The sequence below is a fragment of the Oncorhynchus tshawytscha genome, linkage group LG05 (assembly GCF_018296145.1).
Source record: "Oncorhynchus tshawytscha isolate Ot180627B linkage group LG05, Otsh_v2.0, whole genome shotgun sequence".
NCBI lineage: Eukaryota > Metazoa > Chordata > Actinopteri > Salmoniformes > Salmonidae > Oncorhynchus > Oncorhynchus tshawytscha.
In genome coordinates, this window is record NC_056433.1 from 50,870,700 (window position 1) to 50,891,752 (window position 21,053).

The 21,053-nt window shown below is 40.1% G+C and overlaps 1 protein-coding gene across 1 annotated transcript; it reads left to right on the forward strand.

Moving 5' to 3' along the window:
• The first annotated feature begins 2,038 nt into the window (after window positions 1-2,038).
• LOC112250784 (retinal homeobox protein Rx1-like) lies at window positions 2,039-13,645 on the forward strand. The gene is made up of 4 exons (XM_024421211.1): window positions 2,039-2,350; window positions 4,252-4,644; window positions 8,530-8,783; window positions 10,042-13,645. Exons 2-4 carry the CDS (start codon window positions 4,371-4,373, stop codon window positions 10,480-10,482), a joined length of 969 nt encoding a protein of 322 aa, XP_024276979.1. The 5' UTR covers window positions 2,039-2,350; window positions 4,252-4,370; the 3' UTR covers window positions 10,483-13,645.
• The last annotated feature ends 7,408 nt before the right edge of the window (window positions 13,646-21,053 follow it).

Consider the following 21,053-nt stretch of genomic DNA (forward strand, 5'->3'; position numbering starts at 1 on the left):
GGAACAGGAATAGGAAGGATCAGACCAATATGCAGCGTAGTATGTGTCCATGTTAAATGTATTACAACTGAACACAAAATAACAAACATGAAACAACGAAAATCGAAACAGTTCTGTATGGTGAAAACACAGACACAGAAAACAACTACCCACAAACACCAGGTGGGAACAGGCTACCTAAGTGTGGTTCTCAATCAGAGACAACGATGCCAGCTGCCTCTGATTGGGAACCATACCAGGCCAAACACATAGAAATAGAAAACATAGAACACAAAACATAGAATGCCCACCCCAACTCACGCCCTGACCAAACTAAAATAGAGACATAAAAAAGGAACTAAGGTCAGGACGTGACAGATCATGAGAAAATTATCATGTGATCTCGACAAAACAACTTTTGATATGTTGTCACCACAAAAAATATGTATTTTGGCATATCGATAAAACAATTTAAAAAAATGTTTTAATTCACATGTTCTCTCTGGACTTCCGTACAGGTCAGCGGAAATCTCTGGAAAAGTCCTTAATCTCATTAAAGGCAGGGTTGATCTCTGTGGCACTCACCTCTCCAAGCCCAAGCAAGGTTTCAGAGTGGCCAACTGGTGCAAATACTCTCTTAAAACAACAGCATCTTCCCAAATACCTCCATCGACACAGGAACATGTTTATGTGACAAAAAATTATAGATGGGCCAATATTAATTATGTTAGTAAATAATGTAATTGTTTTTGTTTCATGTATCTTGTAACCTTTTTAGTCATATGCTAATCTTAATTTTGGTTCCTTATGCATTATCACTGTGATTTATTAAAAATAAACCACAGAAAACGTATTCAAATAGTGTTATGTGACAAAATTCCATTCATTGTTTCTATGTGGCATAGTGATTTAGTATATGTGGATTGACCATGGTATGATCATGTAATGAACACTTGCAACAATTAGTCCAAGCCAATTGACACAATTCGGTTTAAATCCTTAATGAGCTGTTAAACAGGTCTGAGATCACTCCTCTTGAATTGATCTGGTCACTAATTGTTTATTTTCTTTATTGGACATATTATGTCCTCTAGCCATCATACATTTTGTAGCTACAGGTTGTAAACATGTTACTTTATGTTAATTATGCCTCATTACATAGGTGTGCTATAGATGTGTATAATTGGACGTTTTACAAGTTCAGTATGACCACATCCAGTGTATTAATGTAATACATCCAGTGTATTATTTTTAAAACATTTTTTTTAACATGACTATTTGTTAATTGAGGTACATTTTAATTTCATTGTTTTTAACCACTCTCCAAGTTAGGCATATTTTTTAACACTGTGTCCCCTGGCTGTGTATTTTGATTCTAAGTGTTAATTGCATTTAATTGCATTAGTTTTCCCCCATGTTTAATTCCCCTCATTAGTGATGGGTCATTGCTTGATTTACTACTTGCAATACTAATTGCCTCAAGAAGTAAAAGCTCCATGCTGATGACTGTCATTTGCTTTTCTGTTTTTCTATTGCAAACGAACAAACTGATTTGAAATACATATTGCTAATTATATTATCTGTCACTTTTCATGTTGCATAAATGCATTTGAAATACGTTGTAGCTGGATATTTACTTTGACTTCGGATTTAAGTTTAATATTAAAACTTTTTTTTCTATAATACGTTAAATTAATATTTACTCAAAATTGAAAGCTTTTCAAAATGTTTTTAAAAATGTGTCAACATGAGTTCAGGTCTTCACGCTGTTCTCCATTCTCATGCACCATGTATAACTTGTCCCTACCAGAGTTTTTATGTAGTCTTTCTCTGGAATAATGAGGGGATTAGTGAAAACTTTCAGTCAGACCTTTGTCTTTAAAACAATAGATTTCTGAAAGAAAGTCTTGTCATGGCTTCATTAGCCCCAGCCTCCTCCTGTGGGGTGAATGTAAGCTACATTTACTGCAATTACTTGACTAGAAAACAACTGTCAATCATTCTTAAAGGGGAAGGATTCCAATTAATAACCTCTTTAATCCGCTCATTTTATTTCCATTCACCAGCACTAGGCTACTCTCTCTGCACTTTGAAAAGACTATAGCCTGCAACAAAACCACATTAGTTGTCAAGCTTGTTTTGTGCACACACGTTTTGTTGTGTTTTTCAGCGTATTATGCACATTGTTTTTGAAGAAAGGCTAGAGAGGATGCAAGGTAAAATAGACAGAGCTTGAGATTTGCGCGGCTTTGGTGTGCAGCAGCCGGACAAGGGGCGTGAACTACCTCAGTAGTTGAAGTGAAGTGTTGGAGGAAACAGGTGGAATATTGACAGTTCAACTTCATGCGCTCAGCACGTCATTTCTTCAAAGGTAGGTTCAAACCGCTATTACTATTACCACCGCAAATGTTTGTGACATTTAGGCAACTATAAAAGAAAGGTTAACGTTTTATTAGTCTAACATAATGTGTCTATATGACATTTAAATCTGAGGAGATGGACACTGAAAGTGAGAATGTTGTTAGTATTGGAAACCATTTTTGTTTTCCACAAAGTATAGAATTACAGTATCAGTTAAATATAAAATACAAAGATTCTGCATTTTAAGGACAATGCATTGTACTTTGTATATTTTAATACAATAATGATATGCCTAGTGCTTAAACATGTGCTCTTGAATATCATTCAACTATATTATATTGAATATCATAGAATACAATGCAACAGAGTACAATACAATACAACTATGCAAATGTATAATATGTAGGGCATAATTACATTTTGTTAATTTCACATTTGGTCCTTTTAAGTTTATGTATATTTATTCAGTAAAGGGTTTCTTACCTCTACTGTATAAAGCTATGTATTACAATTTCATAGTTAATATTTTATAAATTCATGTTAACCAAGATTTTGCTCCAAAGTTTTTTTTAATGTCAAATTTAACTTTTGCCCTAAACTTCAAGCTGTGGGCCTGTCTATGTCATTATAAACGTGTTAAATATAGCTATGTAAATAAGATATTTCAGAAAGCAATTTATTAACTTGTATTTGATTAACAACAATATCAACAAGGCAGGTCCTACAGGCCCTAGTTTTGTCACACCTGGACTACTGACCAGTCATGTGGTCAGGTCCAACAAAGAGGGACTTGGGAAAATTACAACTGGCCCAGAACAGGGCAGCACGGCTGGCCCTTAAATGTACACGTAGAGCTAACATTAATAATATGCATGTCAATCTCGCAAGGCTCAAGGTGGAGGAGAGATTGACATCATCACTAATTGTTTTTGTGAGAGGTATTGACATGTTGAATGCACCAAGATGTCTGTTTAAACTACGAGCACACAGCTTGGACACCCATGCATACCCCACAAGACATGCCACCAGAGGTCTCTTCACAGTCCCCAAGTCCAGAACAGACTTTGGGAGGCACACAGTACTACATAGAGACATGACTACAAGGAACTCTATTCCACATCAAGTAACTCACGCCAGCAGTAAAACCAGATAAAACAAAACGGATACAAATACACCTTATGGAACAGCAAACACACACATACAAACTCACATACCATACACACTCTACACACACGTACACCTGTATTGTGTATTGTAGTAGAGTAGTGGCTTGAGGGCACACTTCATGGATTGTGAAATCTGTTTTAAAATCTATTTTAACGTTTAACATTTTTATTCTAATGTATTATGCCTTCATTTTTGCTGGCCCCAGGAGCAGCTAATGGTGATCCATAATAAATACAAATACAGATAGATTTTATGTTAATGCTGTATAATACACTAAAGTCTATCACGTCAATCACGCCTATCAATTTCATTGCACTCAATGTGCTTGATAATGAGTTTATGCAATAGAATAAAGAGGCTCTGTCTTTTATCATCCGCTTTATAATTATATCATGGCTCATTAAAAGATAAACCTCAGTGACAGATCCATGTTCTGATAGACAACACATATACCATAAAACCATTTAACTATTGCTGTATAGCACATTGTGACATCGGCTGACGTAAAAAGGGCTTTAGAAATACATTTGATTGATTGATTGATTTAGCCCCCCAAAATGTTTGCTGATATTGTGTTGATATTGAATAGATTATGTTAATACAATTATTGATGGTATGTTATAGTGGTGGTAGGTAGTACTAGTAGTATATGAGAGTGTTTGAGAATTTTGATGTGGCAGTACTAAATGGCAAAGACTCAAGACTGGCTTCGGATCATGTGATGACTGTGACTTTGTTTTGCAGGTGCACAGAACTTGTGGAGGACATCTCTTTAAAACTCATCCTTGGACCTGTTCCTTCACAAAGCCGAGCCAAGTCTACTTTCCCCCGCTAAAGGATAGAGAGAGCGTCCAAACGTTCAAATGCATTTATCACTGGATACCATGAGCATGGTGGACGACAGCTGCCTCTCACCCAGTAACTTCCACGAGATGGTGAAAGGAGGGGGGGCGGCGATGGGGGGCCGCGTCCACAGCATTGATGTCATCCTGGGCTTCAGCAAAGACCAGGACCCCCTGCTCAGCCCATCTGGGGGCCCAGGGCTTCACAAAGTGGGCGTGGATGGCCTGGGAGACCCTGGGAAGCAGGACCCAGCACACCCCTACGGGCACCTCTCAGAGCAGCAGTCCTACCATGGTGAGTCTCTTAGGTGTGAGATAAACACTCCACTGGGCATACTGTAAATCACTGTTCTGATTCCGGGGCATTTATGGCCAGCCCACTCTCTACATGTACAGTATATGTTTGAGGCCAAAACACATTAAGACACGTCGACTAGCGATTCGCTGGTGTTCATAAGTTATCAATCAAGCCCTCTCACTTCAAGCTTTGCTGCATTTGATAGGAACATACTGCATGTAGGAAGCAGCTTAGATGAGGTCAAGGAGACAGAAGATTGATTGTATTAAATGTATTGTATTGATTACCAAGGGGGACATTTTATTGTCACAGTCATACAATAAGGCACATTACAGACTTAAAGTGTGGCATTAAAACACACACAATCACATGGAATCTAGATGGCAGGGGAAGACACCAAACAAATACATGATAATGTGTATTTGTCATTTAATTCTAATTTTCATACCAACATTTAATTTAAGTGGACCACAAAGTGTGTCGGAGGATCCTGTCTATGATGCCTGAACTTGCACACTTCCCTTTGTCTTTATGTGATGTAATGATTAGCAGCTTTACTTAAGTCATTAAGACTTGATTATTTCCATTGCATCAATGCGTTGAGGCGACGATGACCTCAATGGCTGCATTGGTTGTAGCCTTGCAGAGAGTCCGGGTCGTTTCTCAACAGCTCACAGAATGAAATAGAACATTATATTGTATCTCTAGGGGGGGGCAGTAGATGACATGTGTCTGTACCTTGTAAATACTGTGAAATCATGCTGAGATTGAGAGATAAATCACAAAACAAGACGGTGAGGGGGTTTCATCCCAAATCCCATCCCCTTGTGGAATTCCCCTAATCTTCTCTTGGACACAGATGAGATTTTACAGTGGTGCAGTTTCATTTCATTAACATTTCAACTCTGCATAAAATGTGACGTTTTTTAATCTATGGTAGTTTTTACATTCTGGTTACTATCTATGGGGTCATAAAAACAAAAGGTTTAGTGAAACACGTAGCACAAACCAGCATTGGATGACTCATGAAATTACAACGTAATTGGAAGTGTCTTATGACAGTGTTGGTTATTATAAAATATGATCATAAGCACTGTTCAACCAGTGCAACAGCAATGGCTAAATTCTTGTTTGTTTCCACTTAATATTCAGCACTAATTTACATGTCCTTAACACATAACTGACTTGTTAGTCATCCCTGTTCCGTCTGAATGGGCATTTAGTACTACATCGCATCACTTTGTCCCCTCCACATTGAGGTTTTCTGCTGGACTGTAAACATGACAATGTCTTTAGACGGGCGGTTCCGACAGGCCGACAGGCCGACAGGCAGGGAGCTGGTCACTGAACCCAGCCTGACCCCTCCATTGTGCCACTATGGGCATTGTCGTAGGCTGTTAATGAGAGATAGATCAATGGATCCCAAAATCCTCCTAGCTGCCCCTGTCTGGGAATTGAAGGTTTTTCTTGGCTTTCTGTCCTGATTCTATCAAGCACTGGTTTGATATAAAGATCCATTTAGCAAGGTTTGGGTTTGTTAGTTCCTACTTGTCATGGGTTTGAACTGGGTTGGGCTAGCCATATTTAGTTTGGTGATTGTGCAATAAGGTTTCTTTCATCAAGTTTTTGCTAAACACTGTAAAGTAATGGTATCCATAGTTGGGGTCGCGACCTGGTCGCCAAAATTTAAATAATATTTTATTTATTTATAATTTAACAAAGAGTACAGATTATTGTATGGGACGATGTACAAACGTTTTTCAGAAAAATAATTTGAAGAAAAAACATGAACAAATATGAAAATGTAATGAATTGAAGGTTATTTGTTGATGTAAAAATTGAAATGTACAGATTTTTAAGATTGTGCTTGGTTGGGGTGAGGTCTCGAGAAATTATTGGGGGAAAAAATGAAATTCTGAAATTCTGGCGTAAAAGTTTGAATACCACTGCTGTAAAGTGAAACACCCAAAGTGTCCCTATTTAATTTGACCTTTATTTAACTAGGCAAGTCAGTTAAGAACACATTCTTATTTTCAATGACGGCCTAGGAACAGTGGGTGAACTGCCTGTTCAGGGGCAGAATGACAGATTTGTACCTTGTCAGCTCGGGGATTTGGACTAGTAACCGGAAGGTTGCTAGTTCAAATCCCCGAGCTGACAAGGTACAAATCTGTCATTCTGCCCCTGAACAGGCAGTTCACCCACTGTTCCTAGGCCGTTACCATGGTAGGCCGGTTACTAGTCCAACGCTCTAACCACTAGGCTACCCTGCATCTCTCCATGTGCTATACAGGAATGTGGTCATTGGGAACTGGTCATGAATATCACCCACAATACCAACCCAAACTGACAACCTATTACTTTTATGTGAGGGACAAATTACAGAATTGACAAGAGAGTAATGTTACCATTATGAAGTAATATTTCAAATGTGTCAATAAAGGCTGTCCCAATAAAGTGTCCCGATAGATAATGTGTTTACCAACAATGAATTATACCGTACAGGACTGGTGCACAGATCACTGCTATGATGGCAGAAGCGCAGACAACTGATCTGATGGTCATCTTTGTGCCCAATATAATTTGATTACCCTTTTGATAATTCCAATTCAACAACCACGTTGACAGCGTTTTATGGCTTTGCCTTGTAATGTTTACAGTATTTTCCTGATTATGGGACTGATACAAATGAAGGTCCTACGTAGATTACAGTTAAGAATACATGGAAGCTATCAGAGGAATTAACAGGCTGCATCTGTTTCCCTCTGAGGATTAGTGGAAACCTGCAGTGAAAGCCTTAGCGAGTCAGCGCCGTGTATGCTGTTCATGTATGCTGCTCATGTATGCTGTTCATGTATGCTGTTCATGTATGCTGTTCATGTATGCTGCTCATGTATGCTGTTCATGTATGCTGTTCATGTATGCTGCTCATGTATGCTGTTCATGTATGCTGTTCATGTATGCTGCTCATGTATGCTGCTCATGTATGCTGTTCATGTATGCTGCTCATGTATGCTGTTCATGTATGCTGTTCATGTATGCTGTTCATGTATGCTGCTCATGTATGCTGTTCATGTATGCTGTTCATGTATGCTGCTCATGTATGCTGTTCATGTATGCTGTTCATGTATGCTGTTCATGTATGCTGTTCATGTATGCTGTTCATGTATGCTGTTCATGTATGCTGCTCATGTATGCTGTTCATGTATGCTGTTCATGTATGCTGCTCATGTATGCTGTTCATGTATGCTGTTCATGTATGCTGCTCATGTATGCTGTTCATGTATGCTGTTCATGTATGCTGTTCATGTATGCTGTTCATGTATGCTGCTCATGTATGCTTCGTTACAAGGCAGGAGGACAATCTACATGTCTTTCTACATGCATAGAGTAAGGCACAACTTCAGCTTTATTTGGCCTACAGTAGCCTATTGTTGCAGGTGTCAAATGTGTCCTGGGACTTTTTCAGAACAAACAAGTTATTAAGGGGTTGTGGAGCTCATTTGAATATTCCATGTTTTCAGCTTTTGTCAACCCCTAACTCTTCAACAGCTAGACCTTTCTTCACTGTCTTTTTCCTCTTTTCCCGTTTCAATGATTTTTCATTCACATTGGCCTTTTAATTGTGAAGAATCGCTGTCTAGCGAAGACAGACATGTTGATTAGACATAACATATGGCTATTGATGATAGGAGAGCCTGAAACCAACATTTGTCTCACAAGCTAACGATACTTAACTACGCAAAGCTTGAGAATGAACGACTTACCTTTGCAAAGAAAGCCAAAGAAGCTTGTTTGGTTAAATCAAAATGAGTCCAAGTCACTTTGTTGATGGTTTCATCTAATGTGAATCTCTTCCCTCTCTCGCTATGGGCTCTACAGATTCAGGACTGTACTCGGACAAGTGTGACGGGGAAATTAGTGATCTGAGGAAGAGTGTGGATAGCAATGGAGGGAAAAGTCCGGAGCCCTGCGAGGAAGAGCAGCCCAAGAAGAAGCACCGACGCAACCGCACCACCTTCACCACGTACCAGCTGCACGAGCTGGAGCGTGCCTTCGAGAAGTCTCACTACCCCGACGTGTACAGCCGTGAGGAGCTGGCTATGAAGGTTAACCTGCCTGAAGTCAGAGTTCAGGTAGGTTTGTCCACCACCACTTTTACTGGTACTGTGCTCTGCCCTGGTCAACTCCTCTGACTTTCTTGCCAATCATTGTGACTAGGAGTGGACTCAAATACTAACATCTCTGATCAGGTGCAACCTTGATCCAATGTGAATTCAGCCCCCAGGTAAATTGATTGAAGCTGAATATCAATCATCAATCAAATGTATTTATAAAGCCCTTTTTACATCAGCAGGTGAGTTAAATGGTTAAAGGGCTTGTGTTTTCTAATGAAAAACCTCAGTGGGTCAGAAATACCTTCTCTGAATCTTTAGATGATAATGGTGAGTGACGATAGGACATCTTTACTGTTCGGCCGATTTCTAGATCATCAGGAGCTTCAAGGTCACTCACAGCAGGCGTTACACTATAAATACAGACAAGTAACAAAGCAAGCTGTGTCCTGCCCACACAAGCTCAGGTCTCTGGTTGTCTGAGGGCAGACATAAGAAGGTTGTCTTAGCAGGGCATAGTGCAGAAAAAAGGGCAAGGTCTTATAGCAGAATCTAAGGGCAAAGTCTTAAAGCACGGCAAAAGGACACAGTAGGTATGGATGAAGGTCAAAATGATTAAGATTGGTCAGTACAGTTAAAATACTCTGTACTGTAAATACAACTATAGCTGTTGTTCACGAAGCGCCCAGGGCAATTGATTGGAGTGCATTACAATTGGCAAATTGCTTATTTTTCCAATCCAACAAAATGTAGAAATCCAAAATACTAACCATTCAAGAATACCACTGTTCAATTAGTTGATGATTATTTATTTAGATGGTTTACTTGAATAGAGACGGATGCAGCTAAAATATTGATATTATGGACTTGACCTGCTGAGGGATGGCGTTTTACTGTAGGGCCTGAACATGCTCCACATCAGCAGAGAATGCCCATAGGTGCTCTGAGACTCCAGTAGGTACCAAACATTTAAATTAAGACAAGTGTCACTGTCCAAACCTTGCTGACAATGGCTCAGGTCCCAGGTTCTCTAGGGACATCCCAACAATTGTGCAAGACAGCAGTGCAAAGGGGGCTAAGTCTTAGAGCAGGTCAAAACACGGACAACACTGAAGGTCTCGGAACAATTCAATTCAATGATTCTTTATTTATGAGGATACTAAGAAACCAAAATAGGTAGCTTGATAAAGCACGATTCTAAACCCATCTGGTACCAATTGGAACGATCGGTGCTGTAAATACTCTGCACTATAAATCCAAACCCTCTGCCTTCCTCTAGGTGTGGTTCCAGAACCGCAGAGCCAAATGGAGGCGCCAGGAGAAGATGGACGCCAGCACCATGAAGCTGCATGACTCGCCCATGCTCTCCTTCAACCGGCCACCCATGCACAGCAACATGGGGCCCATGAGCAACGCCCTCCCCCTGGACCCCTGGCTGACCTCCCCTCTGTCCAGCGCCACCCCAGTCCACAGCATCCCGGGTTTCATGGGCCCAGGACAGGGCCTGCAGGGTGGCTACCCCAGCCACAGCTTCCTCAACAGCCCACCTATGGGCCAGGGGATGCAGTCCATGGCACCACCCCCATACCAGTGTTCCGGTCCCTTCAACGACAAATACCCAATGGAGGACGTGGACCAGAGGAGCTCCAGCATCGCCGCACTGAGGATGAAAGCCAAGGAACACATCCAGTCCATGGACAAAACCTGGCAGCCCATGTGATGGTCTGAGGAGGGCTATTGAAACTGTTTCCAGTCATGATTGGGGTTTTGGGCCATGATAATGGCATTTTTCACACAACAGGATTGCAGTGATGGCACCAACAAATGCTCAGTTACGACTGATGATATTTCTAAGATTTCCAACACCAGTGACATTTCTACCCTTTGTCAGCACTAGAATGGTTCTTGGTCTCTTTTTTGATTTCCATACTAGTGATGTGAAGGATTGGAAGTTGATGCATATTTTGTGTGCCACTATTCAGAAACGTTTTTAATCTGGATCCTATGACACAGAATGTCAAGAAAGGCCTCGCAAAGGTAACTACACAAACATCCATTTTCCAAAAGGACTGCAAAGACTGCTCAAATTAACAAGGTTATGATAGAATACTTTTTTGTTTTTATGAACTTTTATGAAGCAACTGGAACAAGGATTCCACTGGACACTAATTGCCCTTGATGGCAACTTTTAGATTTTTATCCTTATCTAATAGTTTGGATTTCATATAAAAGGCAACAAATACTTCCTTCTCAGTAATTCTATAAAAATGCAAACACTGTACACTCTAGTCAGGTTTTGGGCCAGGCCTAATTGTGCCATTAGCTAAAGATCTATAACCATTCTTGCTTGTGACAAAGCACAATGCAATGTCTATATAGCTCAGACCACAACTTGTCCAGCCACTGAGCTACTTGACACAGAAAATCCCAAAGAGTATTGGGTATTTTAAGTTTGTAATGCAGATCACTCAGCCTGTCCATTTGTTAATTTTGTTATTCAATAGTCTTTTATTTTTTGCAAGAGTAGTTTCAATGTTTTTGTTCTTTGCTGTTAACCATGAATCTAATAATAAGTATACACCAACTCATGTCCCCTCCAAATCCTTTCATAAAATACATTCTGTAGAGTGCTCACACACGGTCACATTTAACTCCGCAAATTAAGGTTTGTGTATTTTCCTAATTAATCCAATTGTCTAATTTATCATGAATTTTACAGGTCAATTAACCAGTAATTCTCTCAGTATTTGTGAATGGCCATGCCATGTCTCCCATAATAGTAGTTGAAGGTTGCGGCAGTATGAATCGCTATGTCTATGACCCTGAAACACAGAATCATTCATCCAGTTATGATGGTCAGGTTATTTCAACACCTGGAGAAGAAGGATACCACCGCCACCTCGGATGAAGGGGAAACACTAAATTTCTGTCTGTCTCGACTGCACTTATAGTGGAGAGCCTCTGTCCACACCGTGGGTTGTGGGGTCATGGTTGAGATATCCTGGCTCAGGCTTTCAGGGAGCTTTCAGCTCGGGATGCGTAAAACAATCTGTCATGCTATTTAATTTGAGAAGACATGAACACCTTTTAACACCTAATTAACATCTATGAAAGTGATTTACTCCTAGTCGTCATTGACTTGAGGAAGATTGATGGTTGCCCTGAGGCTAACTTCAGACTGCAAACACACATGTCGATATACACACCATAGACTGCACACACACTGATACCAACACCTTCTTTCACGATCTGGTAGGCCAAACAATGTAAGGCTCTTCTTTCTTGAGAATTGTTCTTGAGGAGTGCTACATATTAAAAGCCAATCTCTGAATTTGATGGCACCCTCAGTGTGTGACATCTTGATTCTCTGAGTAAGCAATAACTGTTTTAGTAATTTTTTTGGAGAGCTGCTAAACATGTTTGGGTCAGTCGAAAAGAGTGATCTATGGCGTAAGCCTCCTACAGTGAGAAGGGAAGCCAGGAGACCTCCCTCTCACACGGAAGGGTGGGAATAGGACAGGGGGACAGAGCGAAAGAGGCCACTGAAGTAACTTTTTTTTTTTTTTTTTTGCCTCAGTGGCTGTTGGAGAAGAAAACGTGTTGGCAGCTTGGCCTTCCGTCACTGTGTGTACGTGCAGAGCAGCAGAAGGAGAACGGTCTGATGTGTCACCCTACATAGTTTCCTCTTTGTTCGGCACAATTGATCCAAGCCATCTTCTTTGTCTAAAGTCCGAGGGGGAAAACGGTCACAGACTGCACTAAATAGGCCTCTGTAGCGAGACCCCGGGAATGAAAAAAGAGCATGAATAGTCTATTCTGGCATATGTCGAAGAGATACTACATGGGGTGTACGGGTCCATTGTGGCATAATGTTTTGATAATGACTATATGCATATTTCATATGGTTTTTGTATGGTAAAAAAGACAATCTTCAACCACGTTGTTAACGTGTCATATCAAGGGCTACATAGGATTAAACATTTCTGATGTAAAATAATTTCGCATTTTGATTTTGACAATACTTTTACCAGGTAAATATTATTCATCCTATTGCAATGTGCAAGGGGTAACATTTAATTACTATTATTTCAGTGATAGTGTGTAGACTATCACAATATGGAGGAAAGAAATTCCATTACACAAAAGTGGAAATGTTGTTTTGAAAGGAAACTCAAAATATCTCTGCTGCCGGACATATGATTAGTTCAGAGTAACAGAGTAGAACGGTTTAAAAAAAGTTTCCACAGAATTGTCAGTTCATCCAACTTACTGTTTGACTGGAGTTTACAAAGTATTAGTTCTGTGTTACTGCAGATATAAATATGTTTCTTTGTCATAGACAGTAAAAGCCCCCATTGGTCAATACACAAAGTAATATTCAGTTGTTTTACTGATGTATTATGGGGATTCTATGTTCACCTCTCACGCTCAACATTGCTGATTTGCTAATTACGTGGGCTGTTCTTTTTTTTTCTAATTGAATTGCAGTTGTCTAGTTTTTATGTTATCAGTGCATACTCTTTAGCTGTTAACTCTAGTCAGGTATTTTCAGGACCTCACACCCAACATAGAGACAGGGTTAGTTTGAACATTAAACAATATGTTTAGAAATGTTTGTTCCTCATGTGATACTGGGACCAAGATTAAGCCAAAGTTTAGATATAAAAAATATTTTAAAAATGCACTAGAAACTTGGGAAGTTTATTTTAGGTTTATATCTGAAAATATACAGGACACTTTTTATATCCCCATATAGACATCCTATTTGTTATATGTTCTAGTTCTGTTACTGTTGACTTTTATTTTGTCTGAAATGTTGATGTCCATGTTCTAGAAAACTTTAATATCTACTTAAAAAAATAAACAAATATAGTTTGATAGAATTGTTGTCTTCTGTCTCCTTTATCCTATCTACTCTATAAATCCACTGACTGTGAATATCTATCTAAATTTGATTTGATTTGATTTATCTACTGTAAATCTCTGAATATAAATGGATGGCTATAGGACGGTATCTGAAGTATATTATTAGGCCTACTGTAGTATGTGAGGGATAGAGATAGGATCTGACACAGTGGAGAAGTAGCCTCTCTTCGTCCCAGCCCCTCCTCTCCTCTCCCCTGGTCCCTGGCTGGTGGCATGGTGCCAGCCCGTTAGGAAGATGAGGCTCCAATCAATCAGGCTCCCAGGGGGGGGGCCCGGCCACAGGGCCCGCTGCTCGCTAATTGCCCCTGGGCGCTGCCGCTGCAGCACATGTTCACAGTGGGCTGTACCTGCCGCGCTTGCCTCTCCAGCATGTGAACCACACTCCCGGACAGATGGAAGCCCGGGAGGACCTCTCACCAGGGGCCATCTGGGGCCAAAACGTGAACAGTGAACACAACAGTGTGGGGAATGTAAAAACAAAAACATGATTTTAATCTGAATATTATTTTTGGATCTGTGTGTGTTTGTAACTGCCTGGTGTTTTTTTGTGTGGAGGTCAGTTAATGACAGGTTATAAACGAAACTGTGTTGGAGAAAAGGTTTTGGCAGACAAACAATTAAGCAATCACCCTTTAACCTTCAGAAAATATTTTCTCTCATCAGTAAAGCACACGTGCTGCTATATTGTTATTGGAGATCCAATCTAAACAGTGTTCTCCTAGAGCCAAACAAACAGCACTCTGTGTGGATTGCCATGGGAGGACATGGACATCCTAATCATGAGGGGGTAGGTGGGTGGGTGGTGGGGGACAAGAGAGAGGGAGTGTTAGCAATAGAGAGAGAGAGAGACACAGAGACAAAATGTTAGTGTGGAAGCGAGAGAGAGAGAGAGCAAGAGAGAGAGCGAGAGCAGGGTGGGAGTAGTGAGGGTGGGATGGCTGCTCATCAGAGTTAATGATGTAGAAAATCCCCCAATTAGAGCCTTTTCCTGCGGGCCAGGATGAGTTCAGAGCAGGGTCCTCTGACAGCTCAGGGATTAGTGCCTGGGCCAGGCCGGGCCTGAGCAGACACTGACTGCTGGACATCTTGGCCGGGGCCGGGGTAGGCATGCGTTGCGCTGGAGTGAGTGGCACAAAGAAAAGCATGGGAAAAGAGCAGCAGATCAACATAGAAGCTTTTGTTGGGCTCGCTGTGCGAAATCCAACCATCTCCTCCAATTCCATTCTCATTCTGAATCAGGGCCAACACAGTGTGTTTGTGATTTATAGTCAGCATGCTATGTTGTCCACACACGGTGTTGGGAATGCTTCACAAATTGACCCCCTGCAACCCATAAAAACATTGTTTTCATTCTTATTGTCGGCGGCAAAACATTTATGAGTTAATGGATTCTTGATAATAGTCTAGTGTAGTCATCAATGTCTAGTATCTTATATATTGACATCGGAAATCCAAAAATGTCTGTCAAAATTATTCTGTCTTTTTCCCAGGATACGGTTTTCTCCAGTCTGCAATATTGATGGTGAATTCTACATTGAATCAGTACATAAAGAATCCTCAAAACATCTTGTCGCAATGAACAATGAATAAAAAAAGATGTCACGAATGCTTTGAGTCCTACATCTATCAAGACACACTAACCTGAGATTAATCCTTGACCCTAGTCTCAGCCAGCTGCTAAGAAGATTGAAGCTGAGCATCCCACTGTCTTCTCATGCTAGAGTACACAGTGTTATAATTTTCACCTCCCTTTATCAGGGAAGGGGTTTCATTTGTCAGTGAATAAGCAAAGAAATGGAACCGTAGTCCAATAAGCAGAGACAATGAAAGGACGGCTAGAGATTATTTGTTAAATATGTTAAAGGTCCAATCATATGTTAAAGGTCGAAATGCAGCCATTTGTTTCTCAATATCAAATCATTTTTGGGTAACAATTAAGTATTTTATTTCTATTAAAATTGTCAACAACAACATAAAATGCTTCTTAGCAAATGTCAATTTCTCAAGCAAGAATTTTGCTAGGGCTGTCTGGGAGGGATCAGAGTGGGGAGGGGAAAACTGAAAATTAGCTGCTATTGGCAGAGAGGATTGGAACTCTCTTTCTTATTGGTCTATTAACTAATTTAACACCTGGTGATGTAACCATCGAAGGCCAAAACTCCACTCCACCAAAACAGGTTGAAATTTCAGGTGGTCTTTTCAAACAGCTCTTACACTAAAAGGACATTATCATAATTTTCACAATTTCACAGTATTATTTCAACCTCATTGTGTGGAAATATATAGTAAACACAGGAACATCAGATTTTTGACTACACTGGGCCTTTAACAGAGAGGTACAGTATAACAAAGTTGTTTTGTGTGTTTTGGATCCCCTCTCCCTTCACCCTAGTTTTCTCCATCTCTTATGCTCTGTAAACACAAAACAAAACATTTATTTAAAAGGTCAGAGCTACTGCAATGAAATAAAGATGGGAAACTCGAAGGTGGCTGACCAGCAAGATTAGTAGAGCGCAAAAAATAAAAATGTCTTACTCCATGAATCACTCACTCAATTGTCAATTAATACAATAAGTTTGTAAGTAGCAACAACAAAGTCTCTAACGACTAATTAATTGCATTATCTATTATTTTGTTCCCTATTCCGGTGCCTCTAAAGGGGCCGGGCTGGAGTTAACAGGCTGATTGGGAGGACGCGTTCCTCAGTGGGGATAGTAAGGGAAAGGAGCGGAATTAATTGGGTTTGATTAAGAGAGCCTTTCAATGGGACACAGCTTTTTCGCATGACATAATTGGAGGTCAGTGAGAGAGGGGGGTGTGAGTGGAGGATTTGTAGGCTGGCGCCAGTGTTTGGTGTCCTCCCCCCTCACACTTGTAGAGAAATATGGTGTGTGTCTCGTGTTGTAAACCTCCATAGGCTCAATCACCAGAAAAAACGCATTGGGATAGCGTGTCCGAGGGCCTGCTATGCATTCAGTGCACAGGAGGCTGCTGAGGGGAGGACGGCTCATAATAATTGCTGGAATGGAATGAATGGAAGGATATCAAACACACGGAAACAATATATATATATATATACACACACACACACACACACACACACACACACACACATACAGTTGAAGTCAGAAGTTTATATACACCTTAGCCAAATACATTTAAACTCAGTTTCACAATTCCTGACATTTAATCCTACAAAAAAATCCCTGTCTTAGGTCAGTTAGGATCACCACTTTATTTTAAGAATGTGAAATGTCAGAATAATACTAGAGAGAATTATTTATTTATTTATAGGTAGGCCTTGAAATACATCCACAGGTACACCTCCACCAATTGACTCAAATGATGTCAATTAGCCTAACAGAAGCTAAAGCCATGACATCACTTTCTGGAATATTCCAAGAAATACATCCACAGGTACACCTCCAATTGACTCAAATGATGTCAATTAGCCTAACAGAAGCTGAATATTCCAAGCTGTTTAAAGGCACAGTCAACTTAGTGTATGTAAACTTCTGACCCACTGGAATTGTGATACAGTGAATTATAAGTGAAATAATCTGTCTGTAAACAATTGAAAAATTACTTGTGTCATGCACAAAGTAGATGTCCTAACCGACTTGCCAAAACTATAGTTTGTTAACAAGAAATTTGTGGAGTGGTTGAAAAATTAGTTTTAATGACTCCAACCTAAGTGTATGTAAACTTCCGACTACATCTGTATATATACACATTATATATATTTACCAAAAATATTTATGGGGGATTGGAAATTATGCAGACAATTACATTGATGGAAGCCACAATCTATCAGCAATATTAAAGCTAATCTACTCCCCAAAATAAAAACTGTGTTTGATGAGTTCAATACCATTCCATTCCAGCCATTACTATGAGGGCGGCAGGTAGTCTAAAAGATGCTAGTTCGAATCCCGAGCCGACAAGGTGAAACATCTGTCGATGTGCCCTTGAACAAGGCACTTAACCCTAATTGCTCCGTTGATAATGGCAGACCCTGACTGTGACCCTACTGTCCAAGGGTCTCTCAGGGGGAGTTGGGATATGCAAAAAAAAACATTTCCAATTCACACGTGTATAATACATACTTGTACATGTGTGAAATAGGACAAATACAAGCACCCACCCAATTATTATTATGATGAGCCTGTCCTCCCCAATCAAGGTGCCACCAACCTCCTGTGATTCAGTGTGAGATTATTGTGACTTCTGTTCTGCTACTTTAAAACCATTATTATAGTGCGTGGACAACACCCTCGATAATCCCAGATCGTTACTAATGTAGATGACGTACACACACGTAAACAATACTTTTCCTGGACATGTCAGCCACACACCGCCATGCAGGAGCTGTTAGGGAAGACACACCTGGTATAATCAGTCTGCTCATTGTGTTTGTATAATCTTGTTACACTATAATCTATCACGGGGTAGGAGCGAGACAAGCCATCCCTACAGTAAATCCCAAAATATAATCCACATGCATTGTCCTCACGTCACATAACTGGATTATCAAAGACCTTATCCTAAATCTGTGCATTTTCCACTTTATCTCCACTTGAATGATTAACATTTGTGAACTATGGCAATTGGCAAGGGTACTTGCTCTGGCCCCAAAAGACTCCTAACGCCACCTATTGTTGGCATTTGAAAACGCATCTCTTACATTCAACTAATTTCCTGAGATTCCCAATATCAATGTATGGCCTACAACCAGTCAATACAGACACAAATGTGCTTACTGTACATTTCTGAAATGGCTTATTCCAGTTACTAATAAGCATGAACCCATTAAGGAAATGACTGTACAAACTTAAATCCCCTTGGATTTCTGAGGAATTTAAAAGTTTTATGGTTGAGTGGGATGAGGCAAAAGGTATGGCAAATAAGTTTGGCAGCACAACCGATTGGAACACATACTGCAAATTGAGAAATCATTTGACTTAACTGAATAAAAATAAGTAGAAACTGTACTATGAAACAAAGATAAATGATATAAAGAATGATAGTAAAAAGCTTTGGAGCACCTTAAATGACATTTTGGGAAAAAAGACAAACTCAGCTCCATCATTCATTGAATCACATGGCTCATTCATCACAAAAGCCACTGATATTGCCAACTACTTCAATATTTTTTTCATTGGCAAGATTAGCAAACTTAGGCATGACATGCCAGCAACAAACACTGACACTACACATCTAAGTATATCTGACTAATTTTAATGTAGTATTCCGTAAAGTGAGTGTGGAAGAGGTGAAAAAATTATGACAATCCACTGGGGTCTGACAACTTGAATGGAAAATTACTGAGGAAAATAGAGACAATATTTCCACTCATAGTTGCCATATTTTCAATTAAAGCCGACTAGAAAGTGTGTGCCCCAGGCTTGGAGGGAAGCAAACGTCTTTCCACTACCTAAGAATAGTAAAATCCCCCTTACTGGCTCAAATAGCCGAACAATCAACCTATTAACAACCCTTAACTAACTTTTGGAAAAAATGACCAGATACAATGCTATTTTACAGTAAACAAATTGACAACAGACTTTCAGCACGCTTATAGGGAAAGACATTAAACAAGCCCACACATACACAAATGACAGAGAGAAATTGATAATAAAAAGATTGTGGTGTCTGTTTTGTTAGACTTCAGTGCGGCTTTTGACATTATCGATCATAGTCTGCTGCTGGAAAAATGTATAGGTTATGGCTTTTACACCCCCTGCTATATTGTGTATAAAGGGTTACCTGTCTAACAGAAAACAGAGTGTGTTCTTAATGGAAGCCTCTCCAACATAATCCAGGTAGAATCAGGAATCCCCCAGAGCAGCTGTCTAGGCCCTTCACATTTGTTTATCTTTACTAACAACATGCCACTGGCTTTGAGTAATGTTAGTGTGTTTATGTATGCAGATGACTCAACACTATAGACGTCAGCTACTACAGCGACTGAAATGACAGCAACACTTAACAAAGAGCTGCAGTTAGTTTGAGAATGGGTGGCACAGAATAAGTAAGTCCTATATATTTAAAAAACATAAAGCATTGTATTTGGGACACATCATTCACTAAACCCTTAACCTCAACTAAAACTTGTAATGAATAATGTGGAAATGTAGCAAGTTGAGGTGACTAAACTGCTTGGAGTAACCCTGGATTGTAAACTGTCATGGTAAAAACATATTGATGCAACAGCAGCTAAGATTGGGAGAAGTCTGTCCATAATAAGCGCTGCTCTGCCTTCTTAACAACACTATCAACAAGGCTCTACGGGCCCTAGTTTGTTGCAACTGGACTACTGTTCAGGCGTGTGGTCAGGTGCCACAAAGAGGGACTTAGGAAAATTACAATTGGCTCACAACAGGGCAGCATGGCTGGCCCTTAAATGTACACAGGGAGCTAACATATAAAATAAAAAAAATTAGGCAAGTCAGTTCAGAACAAATTCTTATTTACAATGACAGCCTACACCGGCCAAACCCGGCCGAAGCAAGGCCAATTGTGCGCCGCCCTAATGGACTCCCAATCACGGCTGGTGGTGATACAGCCTGGATTCAAACCAGGCTGTCTGTAGTGACGCCTCAAGCACTGAGATGCAGTGCCTTAGACCGCTGCGCCACTCGGGAGCCCGAGTATGCATGTCAATCTCGCAAGGCTCAAAGTGGAAGAGATTGACATCATCACTAATTGTTTTTGTAAGAAGTATTGACATGCTGAATACACAGAGCTGTCTGTTTAAACTACTATCACACAGCTCGGACACCCATACATACCCCACAAGACATGACACCAGAGGTCTCTTCACAATCCCCAAGTCCAAAACAGACTATGGGAGGCGCACAGTACTACATAGAGCTATGACCACATGGAACTCTATTTCACATCAGGTAACTGAAGCAAGCATTAGAATCAGATTTAAAAAAACAGATTTAAAACAAATATAACCGTGGGTACTGTAAAGAGACACACACACACACACAGGTACAGACACACTGGCAGCAGCTAATCGGGATCCTTAATAAATACAAATACACAGGATAGTGTGGTAGACTAGTTCCAATCAAATCAAATTGTATTCGTCACATGCGCCGAATACAACACGTAGACTTTACCGTTAAACGCTTGCTTATCAGCCCTTTCCCAATAATGCCGTTAAAAAGTTTTAAAAATGTGAGGCTATACACAAGACTGACCGGTACCGAGTCAATGTGCAGGGGCAGACAGTTATATAATATGTACATGTAGGTAATATCTACATGTAGGTAAAAGTGACTAGGCAATCAGGATAGATAATAAACAGAGTAGCAGCAACATAGGTGAAGAGTGTGAAAGAGTGTGAAAGTGTGT

Bases quoted from the DNA above. Each gene is read 5' to 3' on its own strand.
- LOC112250784 (XM_024421211.1), top strand. From the start codon at position 4,371: ATGCATTTATCACTGGATACCATGAGCATGGTGGACGACAGCTGCCTC. The intron at 4,645-8,529 runs GTGAGTCTCTTA...TGGGCTCTACAG, and splicing joins AGAGCAGCAGTCCTACCATG to ATTCAGGACTGTACTCGGAC. The intron at 8,784-10,041 runs GTAGGTTTGTCC...GCCTTCCTCTAG, and splicing joins TGCCTGAAGTCAGAGTTCAG to GTGTGGTTCCAGAACCGCAG.